The following is a 20,195-nucleotide window of genomic DNA, read 5'->3' as shown; positions in this document are numbered from 1 at the left end:
TTGTAACTCCAAGATCTGATACCTTCACATAGACATACATTGACACCAATGCACAGCAAATAAAACCAATTTTTTTCAATTTTTATTGCCTTATAAATAATACCATTCAAAATTTCCACTTCCTCCCCTCCTCCCATTTCCCTCCCACTCCCCCACTCACCCTCCTCCCTCCCCCCTAGTCTTAAGAGAGGCCCTGTGGGAAGTCCAAGGCCCTTCCCCCTTCATCCAGGCCTACGAAAGTGTGCATCCAAATAGACTAGGGTCTCAAAAAGCCAGTACATGCAGTAGAGACAAATCCCAGTGCCATTATCATTAGCTTCTCAGTCGGGCCCCATTGTCAGTCACTTTCAGAGAGTATGGTTTGATCACATGTTCATTCAGTCCCAGTCCTTGGTGAGCTCCCATTAGAACAGGCACACTGACTCAGTGGATGGGTGCACCCCTCGCGGTCCTGACTTCCTTGCTCATCTTCTCCCTCCTTCTGCTCTTCAACTGAACCTTGGGAGCTCAGTCCAGTGATCCGATGTGTGTCTCTGTCTCTATCTCCATCCAACTAAATTATTTTTATAAAGAAAAGAAAAAGGTCCTTTTCTTTCCAGTGTTTTATTGCAAATGACTATAGAGTTTTTTGTCACTAGCTTTTCTGTGTCTATTCAACTGATTACATATAATTTTCTCCTTCATTGTGTTAATATGATGAGTCACACTGATTTTAAGCACATAAGGCAAGCTCTTAAAAACTGCACATTTCCCTCCTTCGTTAGCAAATCAGTGAATTTTGGTGCTACATTTTCTTATTCATACAACTTGAAATCAACTTAATTTCTTCTGTGTTTTCATCTTGAGCCTATATGTTGTTTACACATATACTGTTTAAAATTTAAATATTTGGAGATATTAGATGCTAACATAATACCTTGAAACTATATGCTGGCTAGTTTTGATATCAACTTGACACAAACTTGTATCATGTGTTATAGGGAACCTCAGTTGAGAAAATGTCCTCATCAGACTGGCCTGTAGGGCAGTTTCTTAATTAGTGATTGATGTGGGAGGGCCCAGATCACTGTGGGTGGTACCTTCTTTGAGCTGGTGGTTTTGGGTACTATATGAAAGAAGGCTGAGCAAGTGAGGAGGACTAAGCCAGGAAACAGCATTCCTCCTGGCCTCTGCATCAGCTCCTGCCCTGACTTCCATGAATGATGGACTACAAAGTGTAAGATGAAATAAACTCTTTCCTCCCTGAGCTGCTTTGGGTCATGGTGTTTTATCGCAGCAATGGAAACCCTAAGACACACTAAATGATTCCAATACCTTTAATCAAGATTTATTTCATAGCTTACCTGAGCTAATGGGAGCTCACCAACTCTGGCCTGACAGCGAGGGAACTAGCATAGAACCAATCTAGGCCCTCTGAATATCGGTGACAGTTGTGTGGCTGGGGCACAGCACTGGGGCAGTATGTGGGACCACTGGCAGTGAGACTAGGACTTATTCCTGCTGCTTGAACTGGCTTTTTGGAACCCATTCTCTTAGGAGGGATACCTTACTCAGTCTAGACATAGTGGGAAGGGCCTTGGTCCTGCCCCAAAGCAATGTGTTAGACTTTGTTGACTCCCCATGGGAAGCCTTACCCTCTCTGAGGAGTGGATGGCGAGTGGGATGGGGGGAGGTGAAGGGAGCAGGAGAAGGGGAGGGAGTAGGAACTGGAATTTATATGTAAAATGAGAAAAGATAGTTTTTTAAAAAAATTAATTAAAAAATATTTGTTTCATAAAATAGCACATGTTCTACCTAGTGAATGTTCTTTAAAGTCTTAAAAATAATTGTGTGTGGTACAATTGTTGAGAGTAGATTTTAAATACCTAATTATCAGTTCCGACTGTTGATTTAACAAATTGTTTTGATTACTAGTCATCTAAAGAATTCAATAATGATCTAAATAATTCAACTATTAGTGCAGCAAGCCTTTCAGAGGGGCAGAGCTTGGAGAACTTTGGCTTTCCATAGGTTTCAGAATGCCCAAATTTACAGATATAATTATGATTAAACTGTCCAATATTTGAAAGCCAAATTTCCCGATATTTGCCTAGTATTACACTGGTGTGTGAAAAATCTTTCTGCAATTAGAAATAAAGCTGCAAATAAATTATGCTTGCTAGCATTTAATGTGACCCAGTATTTCCACTGAGCACTACCGTCATCAGTCTTGGTTTCGCTTGATACATGAAACTTGGTACCAAGTAAATTATTCCTAGTCTGTTATATGTGTGGAAAGAACTGTGTACCATCACATGGAATTCAATACAAGGCAAAATCCAGCATTGCATATGAATTACATGCATATCAATCTTGTTATCTGTGTCCTATGTTTTTATAGTTAGGTAAATGTCACTAAGGATAAAAAATCTGTGAGAATATTGATATATAAAGAAATTTTTTCTTTCCCTTCTAAGGACAGGATTAACAGAAACACTAAGTTACATCTCATTGCTTCATGAAGTATTCACACTGACATCTGGGTGCAGACACTAGTGTACATGAGTGTGTGTGTGAATATATGTATATGTGCATGGAGGGGAAGCCATCCACACAGAAATAACATGTTCCTCAAATGGAATAAAAACATACATTGGTGAAGCAATCTTGGACAGTTGGACTAACATCATAAAAGCACATCCCCAGTATTACATTTAGAAGGACTGGTTAACTAGATACCACAGTATATGAAATCTCTCCAAGCTAGCAACCTTGTAAGAAGGTTAACACGTCTAAAATTTTTGATTCGCAAACACCATTTTATTGAAGAGAACATTAAACGCTAGCAAGCATAATTTATTTGCAGCTTTATTTCTAATTGCAGAAAGATTTTTCACACACCAGTGTAATACTAGACAAATATCAGGGAATTTTGGCTTTCAAATATTGGACAGTTTAATCATAATTATATCTGTAAATTTGGGCATTCTGAAACCTATGGGTACCCAATTAAAATCTGTAAACTATCTCCTCAAATCAGACCTTCTTTTCTTCTCTTTAGATTTTTCACCACCTAAATAAACATTGGATTAGCATCAAGGGCACACGGGTTACACTGCAGCGAGTTTTCACTGCGCCCTTGCATGTGTTCAGACACTCGCATGGCATATGCTTGAGCCCTTCAAATAACCTACAAAGGACTTTGGGGACAAACAGGTTATTACTTTAAAGATTCACTTTTTTTTAGACTTATTCATTTTATTTAATGTGCATGAGCGTTTTGTCTGCAAGTATGTAAGTGCATGTTTCACATGTGTTACTGGTGTCCAGAGAAGTCCAAAGAGGGCATTGAATCCCGGAACTGGAGTTAGAGATAACTGTGAGCCACCATGTTGGTCCTAAGAGTGAACCTGGATCTTCTGCAAGAACAATAATGACTCTCACTTACTGAACCACATCTCCAGCTCCAAGCTTGACACACACGCTCACCTTCCTTCAGGGTGGCTTTTAGTTCAAGTTAGTGACATTATGAAAACACAATTGTTTCATTTAATATATTTTGGAATAAGTATGGGGGCCTAGTTCGGTCTTTCAAGCAATGTCTTCCCACTGTTGGTTGGTACTCTCCCAATTAAACAACATGTGGGAAGAACCATGGCTGCCCTTGTTGCTACATAAGGTCAAATGTATAAGAACTGGGTGATAAGCTCAAATGTCAATATTTAAACTGATAAAGAGAATTATGGTTCTCTTGTAAAATGTCAAAGCAAAGACCCTGACACTTGGTGTGCATTAGATATGTGATTAATAAATGACTTAAACAACCAAATGGAATGTGGTCTGACACATTACGAAAGCCCAGTGACCAACTAAATCACCTGAGCCCTAAGCAAATAACACATCTGCATAGCCTCCGAGTGTCTCACAGCCTGTTCCACTCAACAACAGTTAGCCAGCTTTTCGGCAGGCTCTGTAAGCATGGCTGAAGCAAAGAAGATGAAAGGCATTCCTGTGATCTTGGCTGCTGAAGACTGTAAGGAAGACACAGACGTAACAGACACGTGGACTCGCTACCCACGTGCACCAGCCTGAGGACACGGTAGCCATTGATTGCAAACACTCCTACCATTGACCCTAAGAATCCTCACGGGAAAGTTTCTCCCTCAGAAGTCTTCTGAAGCACTCTGCTTTCAGTCGGCTAGGGCCTTATTTCACTCAGACTGTGAAGTTGTAAAGAAAACCCACATGTTACAAGCTTGACAACTTTCCTAACTGCCTGTTGATGGCCACGAAAAGAATTCACTCCCTGCTTCAGTGACAAATGTGAAAGCTTCAGCAAGTCTTCTCTGAAAGACCAATAAAGGGGATCAATCTGTGACGGGAAAAACAAGCAAACGAAAACCAAAGGATGAATTTGTGGAACCCAAAGGTTTCATTTTTATTTGAAAAAGAAAAATTACAGCATGAAATGTACAGAATAGAGCACAACTAATTTGCTACATGAATTATAAGCATAAATTGAGAAAAAGAAACAAGCATGAAAATATTACATTTTAAATGCAATTCTTTGTAAACTACTATCAGGAAAAGTTCATCTTGGCACATAGAAAAGGCAATAGCCCTGAAGAGAATTTACTAATGCCCCTCATCCGCCCCAGGACTTCTGACTCTGCATTATCTTGTGCGGTTAAAAGGAGCGCTAGGTCTAAAAAGCGAATTAAATCATAAGTTGTGCTTCCCTTGGCCTTAACTACTCTACAGCCCTACATTTAACTTAATTCATAATAAGCTAAATAATCGAAGGCACGCTGATTGCATTTGGTTACAAAGTAGACAGAGAAGAAACAATTTTCAAGTCAAAAGTATTCTGAGATGACATTTTATCCAGCACAATGTGTTATCCACTGACTGCAGAATTTGAGGAATAAAGAATACTACAAGGAAAATGTTTTTAAAGTAAAAGAAAAGAAAGAAGTATATGCTGTTGCTTCTTTGCATGTTCAAACAAATAAACCTGAAAAAAAAAATCCCCATCATTTGGGCTGAAAGTCTTTTGGGTGGTGTTTCCACATGGGCTGAGAAGCAGGCTGCAAGATCTACTTGCCAGTTGACATAGTAGCTTCTTTACATCAGCAGAGTCACCTCCGACACGGCTCTCTGTAATAGAAGTGGAACCCATTATTTCTCAGGGTGTTTGTTTCTCTGTGTGTGTATGTGCATGTGTGTGCATGCATGCGTGCGTGCGTGTGTCTTTCTGAAGCAGGGTCCTACTATGTAGCTCAGGCTGGCTTGGAACTAACTATATAGCCCAGATTAGCCTCAAGCTCCCAAACCTCTCGCTTTAGCCTTCTCAGTGCTGGGATTATGGGCACACACCAGTAAAAGGGGCTTGCATCTCGATTCCCGTGTTTGTAAAGTGAAGTCAAATGAACAGCTCCTTTCAGTTTCTGTATGTGTGTTCATATTGTGTGCATGTCCGTGTGGGTGGATTGCAAGTGTATGGATATAGGCCAGCATGTATATGTGTGCCCATGCATGCAGAGGCTAGAGGACATCGGGTATCATCCTTAAGAACATCATCCACAAAAAAAAATAAAATAAAAATAAAAAAGAACATCATCCACCCTCTATGAGACACAGTCTCTCATAACTTCTTTTAAACTTTAAGGTGCAGGTGTTGTGGACTGCACTGCATTGCTCTTGTGTAGGGTTTCCTGGGTAGCATGACTCAGGAAGGTATTCAAAGAGGAACTCTAATAGGTTTTCCTGAATTCCCAACACCTGTGATGAAAGCATTAGTCAATTTTGCAGACTCACTTTATTTTCTGACTCCAAAACTAGATAAATAATGCTAGAAGGCCTGGTTCTGACAAGCCTTCTAGACACACACAGGCAGTGTTCAAATACCAAACGGTTTCCTCTGATTGCTCATATCTGACCAACTAATCCAATCGAATTCATCTAGCAATGATATAAACTAAGGAAGTTTCACTTATTACTATAACTGATATAAACCTGTAGGTTTCAAATTACAGGAAGTAAACCATTTAGGGTTTGTTTCTGAGAGCCATTCAATAGGTCTGGAAAGTCAGGTTTACATACGGATATTACTTGCCTCTTGTACTCTCATTCTCAAATGTATGCAGGAGTTTTGTACAGTTTATCTGATCTATGATAGTAGAAAAAAATTGGATTCAAAATTACATGAGAATCAGGACATCTTTTTTAGTGTTTTGTTTTGTTGACACAGGGTCTCTCTGTGTAGCCCTAGCTATCCTGGAACTCAACTTTGTAGAGCAGGCAGGTTCTGAACTCAAAGAGTTCTGGGATTAAAAGTATGTGCCACCAGGCCCAGCTCAGGATAACTTTAAATAAACCAGATGTTAAAGATATTTAAAAGAGTGCTTTATTTCTCACTATTTTCTAACTTAAAAAAAAATCAGCCAGCCAGGCGGTGGTGGCACACGCCTTTAATCCCAGCACTCAGGAGGCAGAGGCAGGCGGATCTCTGGGAGTTCGAGACCAGCCTGGTCTACAAGAGCTAGTTCCAGGACAGCCACCAAAGCTACAGAGAAACCCTGTCTAGAAAAAACAAAAAAGTAGGCCAAGTGGTGGTGGTGCATGCCTTTAATCCCAGAACTCAGGGGTCAAAGGCAGGTGGATCTCTGTGAATTCCAGCTCAGTGTGGTCTACAGAATGAGTTCTAGGACAGCCATGGGGTGTCACACAGAAACCATTTCAAAAAGAAAAAAGAGAAAGTCACTTTATAATAAAAATGATATTTACTCAAAATTCTAATAGATTTCTTAATTTAAATCTTTGTTATTTCTCATTTTAATATATAATAAAATATATTTTCAACAGATAAAGCTTGCATAAGAAAATAAAAGTCCTTCTTTAAAAGATGCATGTGTATTATATATACCTATGGCCCTTGAAAGCCAGAAGAGGGCATACAATCCTCTAGAATTGGAGTTACAGATGGTTGTGAGCTGCCACATGAGTGTTGGACATTAAACCCACGTCCTCCATAAGAGAAGCCACTGTTCTCAGCTGCTAAGCCATCTCTCCAGTCACTTAAAGATTGAAGTTCTCAATCTCAATATTTTAAGAACATAAAGCATTCGATCATTCAAAATATGAGCACTGCAAATACAATTTTGACAAATTTCCTTCTAGCCCTTAATTTCTTCCTCTGTAAATTATAACTTAAAAAGTTTAGTCTTTCTCACACTAATACTGTTAATATTGAGAAATTATTGTGTAAAGTAATTTCTAAAGTATATTTAAAACTTCATTACATCTGTGTTTATACCTCATACTTAAGTAGAAAACACAGCTCTGAACAAAATTACACGGAAATACATATACAAACATACAAAAGTACATGGAAAACTGGTGACATCTGAGTAAAGTTAGCACTAATGTCAATTCCTAAGATTTGGTATCATCCTCTAATTATAGAAGATAACTAGGTGGAGGGAACACAGACATTTCAGTAGTTTTTTGTTAGCTTCTTCTGAATTTATAATTTCAAATATTAAGCTTAAAAGAAAATTCCATATGCACAGAAAGGTGTAATGAAATAAACATCTTACTTTTTAAAAAATCTAAAATTGAGAGGATCATGAAATCACATACTTGACAGCCTAAGGCAGGAGGCCAGCCTGGGCTACCACAGAGAGCTCCAGAGTGGAAAAAAAATTAAAAATAACAATTGGAAAACTGATTATTTAACATCAGTAATGTCCTGTGTGTAATTGCGATGTATTCTACATAAAGAGAAGTGACTAGTGAATCTTTATAGGACTCACCTCAAATCATTTCATTTAGATATAGAATATACTCAATAATCCTCAAGGATTCTGACAAAAGTTGTTCTTTATGTGTCCTATCTGTTTCATCAGTAAAACTGCCTCTGTAATTTTGATGTAGTATGTTATACTAACCATTTGTGGCCGATCTTCTTCATTGTCATTGTAACTAGGGTAGAAATAGTTGGCTGAACATTCCGCAGATGCTCCAAGACCTTCTGCAGATGGTGACACCTGAGTCCAAGCTACAAGAAAAATGACAGGTATATCAGTTACTTAAAAGATCTGGTTCTCCACCACAGGAGAAGCAAGCTCACTGTTATAGTTAAAGCTGTGGTCTTCAACAGGCCAATAGTACACACAGTCTTGCTCTACAAAACAAAACTGCACATAGGTTGTACTAGTTTTTAATTTGACATTTCAGAAAAGATTTGGACTACATTATACTTCTTCAAAATTTCAGAATGGTAGGAAGTTGAGGATGATGGACATTATTAAAAGTAATGTTAAGCCAGGTGGTGGTAACACATGCCTTTAATCCCAACTTGGGAGGCAGAGGTAAGTGGATCTTTGTTAGTTCAAGACCAGCCTGGTCTAGAAGTGAGTTCCAGGATAGTCAGAGCTACACACAGAGATACCCTGTGAAAAAAAAAGTAATGCTAAACATTTTCAAAATATATTGTTTTTCTTACCTCCACACACACGAAAAAAATGATTCTAAATGTTCTTTCTATAATATTTATATTTATCCCATTCAAATAGTACTTGTTAGGTTCCACCTGGTGTTGCTATTATTTTGTCTTGGATCCTCTCTTAGTAAGCAGAGATCATACATTACATATTCTATGCCTTATAAGAGCCTGCATGTAGCCAGGTGTGCACACCTTTGATCCCAGCATGCAGAAAGCAGAGGCAGGTAGATCTCTACAAGTCCAAGGCTAGCATGGTAGGTTCCAGGCCAGCCTGTACTACATACTAAGACCATGTATCCCCTTGCCAAAACAATGAGATGACAGGCAGGAGATATGAGGTTTATTTCTTCCTACCTTTATTTCTTTCTTCCTTCCTTTTTTTTTCTTTAGACTTGAACTGCTTGAGATGAAGTAATTTGTGATAGTTTAAACTGTCAATTTGACACAACCTGGAATCACATGAGAAGACAATCTCAGTGAGGGATTGGCTAGATGATGTTGGCCTGTGAACAAGTGTTGACTGAGGTTTCTGTCCTACCCAATCTTCCAGCCATTCAGTCCCAAAGAAAACATACAGAGGTCTACATTAATCATAAACTAATTGGCCTCGTATCTCAGGCTCTTATTAACTAATTCTTACATCTTATATTATTAACCCATTATTTTTGTCTGTGTTAGCCACATGGCTTGGTACTTTTGTCAGCGAGGGATTCTCATCTTGTTTCCTCTCTGTCTGAGTGATGACTGTAGACTGAATCTTTCCTCTTCCCAGAATTCTCCTGTTCTCATTCCCCTGCCTCTACTTCCTGCCTGGCTACTGACCAATCAGCATTTACTTAAAATACAAGTGACAGGGTACAGACCATTGTCCCACAGCATGTCCCCCCACTTTTTTTTAAACAAGAACTCTGAATCAAATATCATTTTTTTATCTTTTTGTCCAGACCATTATTCATCATATCTTGTAACCAACACTCTAAACAAAGATAAATATCTATAATCCATTTTGTGGGAATGTGGGTGTAATTTTTGGGGATACTTCCTGCTGATTGGAAGCACTGATAATCTTATGGGGACCTAAAGAAAATTTAAGATTATGGCCAAGTCCTGACTGGAAAATTCTGTGAGACTGTGAGAAGTGCTGTGGGACAATTGTCTGTACCCTGGCACTTGTATTTTAAATAAACACTGATTGGCCAGTAGCCAGGCAGGAAGTAGAGCTAGGACAATGAGAAAAAGAGAATTCTGGGAAGAGGAAATAGTCAGTCTGCAGTTGTCACCCAGACACAGAGGAAGCAAGATGAAAATGTCTCACTGATGAAAAGTACCAATCCACATGGCTAATACAGACAAGAATTATGGGCTAATATAAGTTATAAGAGTTATAAGGAGCCTGAGCTAATAGACCAATCAGTTTAAGATTAATGTAGGCCTCTATGTGTTTATTTTGGATTAAACAGGTGTGGGACTTGGTGGGAGAGAAGTCTCTGTCCACAGACAAGCCTGTGGGGGTGACTTTAATTGATATAGTAAGACCTAGCCTGAAAGTGGACAGCATCATTTCTTTATAAGCATAAAGAAAACTATCTAAGGAAACTATTAATGCAAGCAAACAGCATGAATACATTTATTTCTCTTTGCTTCATGACTGTGAACGTGAAGCTGCTTCAGGCTCCTACAGCTGTGACTTCCCTGCTCTGATAGACTGTAACCTGTAATAGACAAGCTCCCTCAACTGGTTTTGTCAGGGTATGCTCCTACAGCACCAGAAAAAAAAACTAAGACAAAATCTAAGTCACACATTTACAGACTCCCATCTCAGCCACAGTCAACTATTCATGTCACCTTGGAAATATTATGTGACCTTCTCTGATGTGGTTTCCATATCTGTCAAATGAAGGTATTGGATACTAGGTTCTCTCTTTGTTTCTGGGGCTGGGAGTCACAACATAATGATCTGAGGGAAACAACCTCTAAATGGATAACTAAAAACTGAACATGGTCATCATTACTTTTTCCTCCTCAACTAGTGGGATTAAAGACTACTATATTAAGTCCTGAGTATTTGGCATTTCTCAGGGAGTCCATGCTACTGTTTCCAAAGCTATTTAGGGAATCTCGTATGCTTGTATAGTACCTTATACCTCCCTATTATGATACTTACCACATTCCATTTTAATCGCTTACTGAATAATCTCCCTTCCTAACATTGTAAAGATGGCAGATATGTGTGTTTTAATTAGACTTCAAATGCAACTCTACAAAATTCCTGATGCACTGATTAGATGAATCAAATGCATTATGTACCATCATTTCAAATATCATAATTCTCATAAGAAAACAAATTTTCCAGCTCTAGTCACAAAGCCAATGGTAAATAAACAGTATATCCACTGAAGGCAATATCTGTGTTGCATTCATTCCTGTCCTCTATTGCAAGAGTTCTAAAACTTGAACACAGATGAGCATTATATAGAAAGTTGGTCAAAATTCAGGTAGCTGGGCTTCACACCCAAAGTTTCTGCTTCAGAAGATCTGAAGTAGAAAGAGCCAATAAAACCTTCCTCTATAAAACAAGTTTCCCAGGTGATATTAATGTTACTGGGCCAAGGATCACAATTTGACAAACAGTGCTCTGCAGTTTCCATAAGAGTGTTTTTTTGTGTGTAAGAAATGAAAGTCTTCTAAAACAGACTAACTCGGGGCTGGAGAGATGGCTCAGTGGTTAAGAGCACTGACTGCTCTTCCAGAGGTCCTGAGTTCAATTCCCAGCAAGCACATGGTGGCTCACAGTCATCTATAATGAGACCTGGAGCCCCCTTCTGGCTTGTGGGGCACACATGGAAGGAATGCTGTACACATAATCAATAAAAAAATATTTAAAAAATATTTAAAAAAACAGGCTAACTCTCTTTTCTTTATACAAAAATAACACATGACTAGATTCTTTGCACATTAGCAGCAGAAGTTAAAACTCACATAGTTATTGAATCTTTTCTTCAGATAACCAAGACACATACCTGTGCAATTTACTTGTGCTTGAACTGGCACAACTGCCTTCCTGACCTCCACCATGCCACTGGCTTGTTCTACCTATTTTTCCACTTCCACAGCATTTAGAAGAGCTTCCTCTTGCTTTCTGAAACAGCCACTATAAAAATAGGTGAGCTTTTGCATAGTCTAAGAATAGCAAAACTTAAAATGTTCTATCTTTGATATTGTGCTAACAATAAGCTGAAAATCCATTCCAATAGCTGATGTGCCCTTATTTAAATATGTATAATAGTTAATATAAAGGGACTGGAGAGATGACTCAGAGGTTAAGAGCATTGCCTGCTCTTCCAAAGGTCCTGAGTTCAATTCCCAGCAACCACATGGTGGCTCACAATCATCTGTTATGAGGTCTGGTGCCCTCTTCTGGCCTGCAGGCATACACACAGACAGAATATTGTATACATAATAAATAATAAATAATTATTTAAAAAAATAGTTAATATGAAACAGTTTCAAGAGCTTAAGTCCGAGGATTCAAGCCAGCACACCCCTTTTATGCAAACTTAATATTGCTCCCTTCTAGACCCAAGACATGTATGTGTACAACCTGTATTGCTCTGAAGACTTTTCACCTTAATGTGTTGATGTAGAATGCCCTTCTGCATGCTATAAATATGTTTTATTACCATTGGTTAATAAAGAAACCACTTTGACCTATGGCAGAGCAGAATATAGCTAAGCGGTAAATGCAAACAGATATGGGAAGACAGAAGGTGGAGTCAGGGAGATGCCATCAGCTGCCAGGAAAGCAAGATGTGATGCAATAAACCACAAGCCTTGTGTTAAAATATAGAATAATAGAAATGGGTTCATTTAAATTGTAAAAGCTAGTTAATAATAAGTGTAAGCTAAAAGGCCAAACAGTTTGTAATTAACATTAAGCCTCTGAGTGGTTATTCAGGAAGTGGTGGATGGGTGAGAAACTTCCAGTTAGAATGTGTCAGGGAAGGTACATATAAATGTGTAGAAGAAATTTTATCCTGATTCACACTGTTAAGTTTTCACCAGCTACTGTTACAGCAACTACTTCATACAACAAAGTCTTCACTTCTTTGTTTGAATGTTACAAACCCTGCCAGAAAAAGACCTTCAGAGTTGATCCCGATGAAAATCATGTGCTGTCTTAGATTTTAGAGACCTCTGGGAGATAAGTGTGACAAAGGAAAAAAAAAACAGTATATGTCATAAGTCATTCAGTGTTTCCAGTACCATGCAACTAGTGTAGCTCAGTGAACTCTATTGGGGCTTTGAAAATGGCATGGAAAAATCTCTGTGTACACTCAGATGCAAAGAGTGCATCTTTTAAGATTGTTAAAGGCAGAATGTCAAGATAGAGTTTTAAAGCAGCAGTGCTGAGCTGCCATGTACGACTGCTACCATCCTGAAGAACTTCAGGCTAACTTCATTACCTAGATCTATGCCTTAACTATGTACAAAACATATCTAAATCACCACCAAGGGTTCTTCATTAAGGGTCTACACAATGTGAACCCGTCCTTTATTGTTGTTCTCATACTGTTTCCCCCAAAGACTGAAAGTAAGTAAAAGTACCCCAAAGAGAAAGTCATGAATGAGAACCACTACATTGACCGTCAGTCTGAATGCAATTCTTTGCAAGATCAATTGCAAAGTACTTAAGTATTTTAAAAACAGCTTTGCAATTTATAGGGACTGTTGGTCACTGTGTGACCCCAATACATGGCTTAGATATGAGAAAACAGTGTGGTTTCATTATCTGATGAGTTATTGCTAACACAGAAGGCTGGTTGTTATAATTACATTGTTTGGTATGTCTGGGAGCTGAAGAGATTGCTCAGTGATTGGGAACAACTGAGACCTTTGCAGAGGACCCAGGTTCAGTTCCCAGCATCTACACAGTGGTTAGGAACTGTCTGTAACTTCAGTGTCCAACACCTCTTTGAACCTCCCTGAACCAGGCAAACATGTAGTACACGTTTGTACATGTAGGCAAAATATTCATACACATAAAGAGAAATAAATAAATCTAAATAAATTTAAAGAATTATGTTTCTGAGTGAAATGATCACTTACTCAGCTTTCTGCTGCTGAAGAGAAAGTTCATCCGGTTCTCTTGGCTGATCCAGCTGTTTCATAGCTGAACAATAAAACATCTGTCATTTATAAGTCATGTTTCTTACTTCTTTGAAGGATGACTTTCACATACACCGCAGAGGGTGGAGAAAAGAGAGAGTGAGATAGAGAGAGAGATGGAAACACACACACACACACACACACACACCCCATTTTCAGGTATTTGAAATGACCAACAAACAAGAAGACCCATCTAAAGTTATCTGTAGAGTCCAAACTGTGTATTTGGATACAAACTAAGGGTTGGGGTGACACGCAGTTTCTACACAAGAATGAGGGCCTGCATTTGAATCTAAAACTGACAAAAAAAACCAGGGCTCAATAGCACATGTCTGTTGATGTGGGATGCCTTTTTGTATGCTGTGAATATATTTTATTACTATTGGTTAATAAAGAAGTTCATTTGGCCAACAGCCAGGCAAAATAGAGCCAGGCAGGAAATCCAAGCAAACATAAAGAGAGATGAAGGGCAGAGTCAGGGAGTAGCCAGCTGACACCCGGGAAGCAAGATGTGAGGTAACAAGCCACAAGCTTTGTTGTAAAATATAGAATAATAGAAATGGGGTTAATTTAAGTTGTAAGAGCTAGTTAATAATAAGCCTGAGATAATAGGCCAAACAGTTTGTAATTAATATTAAGTCTCAGTGGTAATTTGGGAACTGGCAGACAGACGAGAAACCTCTACTTACAATCTTTACTCCCAGCACTCACAGGAGGTAAAGTCAGAATTCCCAGAAGCTCCAGGGCTAGTTAGCCTGTCTTATGCAGCAGTGAAGAATGAAAAAAGGGCCTGCCTCAAAGAAGGTATAATGCAACTGGTCTTCTGATCTCCACATGCTCGCTGTGGCACAAGCACATATGAGCATGCATGCACACACACACACACACACATCTATAGTCACATACACAAGTATGTACATCTACATCATACACACAAGCAGAGACTCTTTTTTGTAAGTACAAGTTCAAAAGTGTAAACAATTCTTCATCCCAAACTTTCTGAATACTGGTTCTGTGAGGTTCGCCCCCCAGGAAGGACTAGAATTTGATACTTTGTTGATCTCAACTGGTTCTGAAGCACCGAGGCTCACCTTAGAATTTAAATTAGCAGTTGGTTTTTTTTTAAAAAAGCTTTCTGAATCTCAATGTCACATTTTTATTGTAGTTTAATAAATCCCTTCATTATTATCAAATAATCAGCCCCATTCCCAGGAAGCCTTTTCATAAAACCCAACTAGTGGGTTGTCATTGTGCTTCTCCATATAAAGCATGGATGCCTGAAATTACCAGTCAAAGGGAATGATACAGATGGAAAAGGAGGTAGAGAGGAACTGGGAGGAGTAGAGGGAGGCAAAATTATAATCAAGATATATTATTTGAGAAAAAAATTCTATTTTCAATTAAAAAAATGAAATTACCAGTCAAACATTCTTGCTGCTTCAACAAAATGTTCCTTATTTCTTTTAACCATAGCATCTTCACATCAATATTTGGAGCCTAAAAATTAAAGCAGAAGGAAAAAGTATGTTTCCTTTTGAAAAGAATGTTTTTATAATAATGAAAAATGTAATCAAACATGAGTCACTCTATGAAATACCAGGTTCAAATTCTAGCCTTTTAATTCTTAAAGCATTTAAGAGGCTAATCACTAGCAATCTGATTAGATATTATAATCAAAATCATTTTAAAATTGCCGTAAAGAGTATAACAACTGGAAGAAATACAGAGATCCTTTTAGCTACTGTTGCTTCACTGGAGGATCACACACACACACACCACTTTGTTTCAATTTTAGTAAAAACAAAGCAAGCTCTAGTATTTCCACAGTTAAAATTAATTACATAATCATCTTAAAAACTTATACTTACATGATGGATTTCCTAAATGCTTTCCATTGCTTATAAGGTAAGTCTGTTATATGGTACCAACTCATAACTTAAAGTAAACCAAGAAGGGTTTATGTACTGCTATCAATACAAAATAAAAAAAAACTGAACATCTGTAACAGCTAATAACATATGGGTCAGCCACAAGTCGTGACACAGAGACTTAGTGAAAATAACACAGCACTATCTTGAAACGTCTTGAATCTACTCCCCTCCCTGAAACAGGGTGGGCCTCAGAGCACACCTGCCCAGGATCTTGACTATGTTCTGTCAAAAGAAGGAATACATCCAAACAGTCATATCTTTAAGTCTTTAAATGCTGAAGACAAAGGAAACTCAAGGCTAACTGTAGAAACTTCATAGATGCAAAAAAAGTAGCAGCCAAACTTGAAAGGAATGAGATTTTATAAAAGGTAACCAACATTTTTTTACCAACTCAGATTTTTAAATCATTTTTAAACTATCTATTTATTTACTTTTATTCAGTATGTATGGATGGCTTGCCTACATGTATGTTAAGCACACCACATGCTTTCAACGCGCATGGAAACCAGAAGGAGTCAAATTCCCATAGATTGTTGTAAGCCACCTATCATGAGTGTTGGAAATCAAACAGAGTCTTTTTTTTTCTTAATGTTGGTGCTGGAGAGATGATGGCTCTGTGGTTAATAACATGCACTGTTATTGCAGAGGACCAGACCTTGATACCCAGCACCCATTCGGGAGAGCAAACAATGAACTCCAGCTCCAGCGGATCCATTGCTCTCTACTGGCTTCATAAAGCACTGCACAAATTCCCAGAGACACAGACAGACAGAGAGACATACACACACACCTAAAATCCTTAGCATGAATGTTATGAAGGTAACCAACTGCTTCCAGTTAGATTTAAGGTCTGCTCCACTAGAGAAAACACAGGCCTAGTATTGCAAAGTTGGTTAAGAACCTTGGTTGGTGAGCTCATAAGCTCCACATGTGAACCTACTAATATTATTTTGTTAAATAGGTATAATATCAAACTGCCCTCTAAATTAACATCTACCTGAGCAAAACTCTCCGAGCTCATCAGACAAGTTGATTTGTGCAGTGTTTGAAGGTTAACAAAGAAGCTTAGAACTGTTTAAAGTGTAGAGACTGAGTATGGCGTGTTCATTCATAAATGGCCTCTTCTATATCACACCCCACACACACGAGGCTCAGAAACCACCACAGGAGAAGGGACAGAAAAAAAATTTAAGATCCCGAGGTTTGGGAGGATGAAAGCAAACCAGTATCTTCTGGATGTGATGGGACCACTGCATTCAGGAAATGATGGCAGCTATGGATGCCCAGGACCTCAAAAGACCAAGTCAATCAACATTCCAATGCAAAGTGCTGGGAAGGAAGGGATTCAGAGTTCCCACTACTAAGTAAAGAGTAATAGATGATTCCTGGCTTCTGGGGTAAAGAGAATCAGTTTTCTTTAATAGTGAGACTCCTGGTAGGTTTAACATTCTCCAGTGGATTCTTCTACACCCAGAAATATATAGATAATACAAATTGAAGATGATGGGTTAATAAATTAAATAAAAATTTGTCATTTTAATGATGATTATGGTTTTCAGAAGAATAACCAACCTGAACAATGTAAATTTCTTCCTTCTCACCATACCATATTTCAAATTTGCGGTTATCGCCTTTCACGTGTTCTGTGATTCCAACTTCTTCCATCTACAACAAACCAAATTGTTCTTGATCATTGGATTACAAATATGAAATTACATTCATCATGCTCTGTCATAATCTCTGGGAACAGAATGTCTCACGTAAGCAAAATACACATTTTATTTTCAATGAGCAGAAAAAGGGAAGTATAGCCATAGGCATGATGACTTAAGAGTTTTTGTGGAAATATGCACTCAGAGTTCAGATACCACGTTCCATTCCAGTGGATGATATAAATGGCATACATCTGAATATCCAGGTTGCCTATCAAAGGTTGAATTCTGCTGGAAATTAACTATACGGTAGTAAAACAGAATTTTGTCAAATGTATAAGTTCTTAAACATCAATGGGAAAAGCCACTTGAACTTGATTAATTTCAATGTTTTTTGAAGTAATTATTGACCAGATCAATTTGATCTGACAAGTTTATCCCCTATGACTTATAAGTAGTAAATTTATGGGTTAGGGAAGAGTTCCCAGAAGTTTTTCAATTCCCCCCAATCCCTCAGCCTCTAGAGCAAAGAAAATACCTAACTTTAATGAGAACCTTCTCAGGGCAGTAAAACTTGTGTTGTATGAAGTATTTCTTCCCACCACTCTCTTCTCACCGTGGTTTCTGCTTTGCAAAATTGTCTTTCACCATTTGCTGCTAACCTTGCCTAATTCCATGGGGGACAACTTCAGTCCCTTGTGTAACTTTTCTTTAAGCTGTTCTCTGCCTTTCCTCTTTTCTTTCAACTCCTTCCTAATTGTCTACAGGAATATCACACTCCATTACACTTACGAACCCCCGAAATGACCCAAATTAAAACTAATAAACATTAAGGGTAGTGCTCATAAGATTCCTGCATTAAGGTAAAGAAAAATAATTATACTTAGAAATGAAACTTAGCTATGTTAGTTTAAGAGCCTCTGACATCCACCTTGAATACAGTCTGAAGTGACTTTCAAATGCTCCCAAATATAGCCTTCCTGCGCCACTCTATCTCTGCTTGAATATTTCAATATAAGACTACTTGGATCCTACTGTTTTCCAAAAGTAATTATGTTTCATCACATAACTGTCTCAATGGGATGATAGGTAGCAGACAAACAGACTTCCAAGTCAAAGAAAACAGACTGGACCTCCATCCATCACTAACATTCATCAGCTATGTGTCTTAATGTAAGGTGATGAATTTTCCCCAAATTCCCTTATTTCAACCATAAATTTGGTAAATCGTGTATTTCATAGAGTTGATACAGAGATATAAGTAGTAAACGGTATGTTCAGATCATATAAGTTTTTGTGGAGGTATGTGCATGTGGGTATGCATGTTCACATATACATGGGTACATATATACATATGTGAAGGTCAGAGGTTCATGTCAGGCATCTTCCACAATAGGTCTTCACCTTATTTATTGATGCAGGGTCTCCTGTTGAACCCAGAGTTCATCTGATCCAGCTAATCTAACTAGCCAGCTTGCTTTGAAGATCCCCTAGAGCTGAGATTACAAGGGGCAGCCACACCCACTAGTGATCTGAACTCCAGTCCTTATACTTGAATGACAAGCTCTTTACCCTTCCCTCCAGTTCATAATGAGCTTTGAATGTATGGCTTTGCCTCCCGTCCTTTTCTGTATTTGAATGGCAACTGTTTTACTATTTCCCATTGCTAAAATATATAACACATCATTATTTAATACATGTGGGTATTTCCTAGGAAATCAAACCATTTTTATCTGACACAAAGTTAGCACTGTTGTGTGGTCAGTGTAAACAACAGTTGATGATAATAAGCAAGTACACAATCTGATGGATCTGAGGAAGCGATGTCTCTAGCTGGTTACCTGTGACCTGACATATGGCTTTTCTGTGGATGTTAAGTGCTTGCATTAGAGTACATAGTCATTAGAAAGACATGAGCAGGCTGTGTGGTTCCAGCTTGCTGTTATGCAGTCAAAAAATACATTTCAGGGGAGAGAAGTTGTTCAGCTATGCTTAGCAGCACACTGACCAGTAATGATGGACTCTCATGAGAAACAGCTGGAAGAAGCAAGCATAATGAGACCTAAGAAACAGTCTAACTTCTGTCTTTCTTAGTCTACAGCATCACCCTTTTCCCAGGAATCTTTATCTAAAATTTTGCAAGCACCACTGTCTAGTTCTTTTCAATTAAAGATACAATTATATCAAAAAACAAAAGAAAAACCGGACAGATTTTCTTCTTTTAAATGTCAAGTACTATTTATTTTCTATATCTGGTAAGTCACTAAGCCCTTATGTCTGCCTTCCATTGAAATGGTTCTTGCATCAATTCCTCCTTCTGTTTCCATGGCAACTATTGTAACCCTTCTGGCTTCATTACCTCATTAGTCCTTCTCTACTTTAATTATCTTCAGAAACACTCTGTTGTTGACATGTCTATCATTGTATCAAATTTCAAATAAAATAGGAAATCAATGCAAATAAGAAATTCTACAGTAAGTAGTTACTAGATGACCTCACAAACAGAATGTGAATCAAATTGGTTTATGTAAAACATGCCTACAAAGGAGAAGTACCTTTTCAAGGAGTACACATACAGATGGCAAGATCTAAAACCTGTCACAAAGATATCACAATGTCTTGGTTCTCAATTGATGTTTATTAAAGTCATAAGTACATCAGATATGTAGACTTAGAGGTGGACTATATTAAAAGAGTAATTGAGTACTTGTGATAAAAATGACTGGAGTTTTGAAGAATCTGTGGAGCTACTATGGATTCAAAATTGAATACAAAACGGACAATGGGAACCATTCAGGGAGGTGATTCTAGGTAGGAATTTTGCGAGATACAGCTAGAGGCAGCTGGCCAGTCTGAGGAAAAACAAAAGTAGGTAGGGCCTGCTTATCAGGTGGCCTCCTTAAACTATGTCCTCAAGCCCGTGACAGGTCCAGCCACATAATCATTGCTAAATTTCCATCA

At 38.2% G+C, this 20,195-nt stretch overlaps 1 protein-coding gene across 1 annotated transcript in view; it reads right to left on the bottom strand.

The window, feature by feature from the left end:
• Positions 1-5,103: 5,103 nt before the first annotated feature.
• Positions 5,104-20,195, bottom strand: part of LOC121437470 (proto-oncogene DBL-like) — a 73,041-nt gene continuing 57,949 nt past the window's right edge. The window contains 6 exon segments of the mRNA XM_041637342.1: positions 5,104-5,136; positions 7,929-8,038; positions 11,506-11,636; positions 13,592-13,655; positions 15,070-15,148; positions 17,155-17,247. Of these exon segments, the coding sequence (XP_041493276.1) occupies positions 5,104-5,136; positions 7,929-8,038; positions 11,506-11,636; positions 13,592-13,655; positions 15,070-15,148; positions 17,155-17,247 (510 nt within the window).

This window comes from Microtus oregoni, unplaced genomic scaffold (assembly GCF_018167655.1).
Source record: "Microtus oregoni isolate MIOR12 unplaced genomic scaffold, Mior012 000052F_ref0000163, whole genome shotgun sequence".
Taxonomy (NCBI): Eukaryota; Metazoa; Chordata; class Mammalia; order Rodentia; family Cricetidae; genus Microtus; species Microtus oregoni.
Note: the sequence above shows the minus strand (reverse complement) of the source record. Positions and strands in the feature narration are given on the sequence as shown.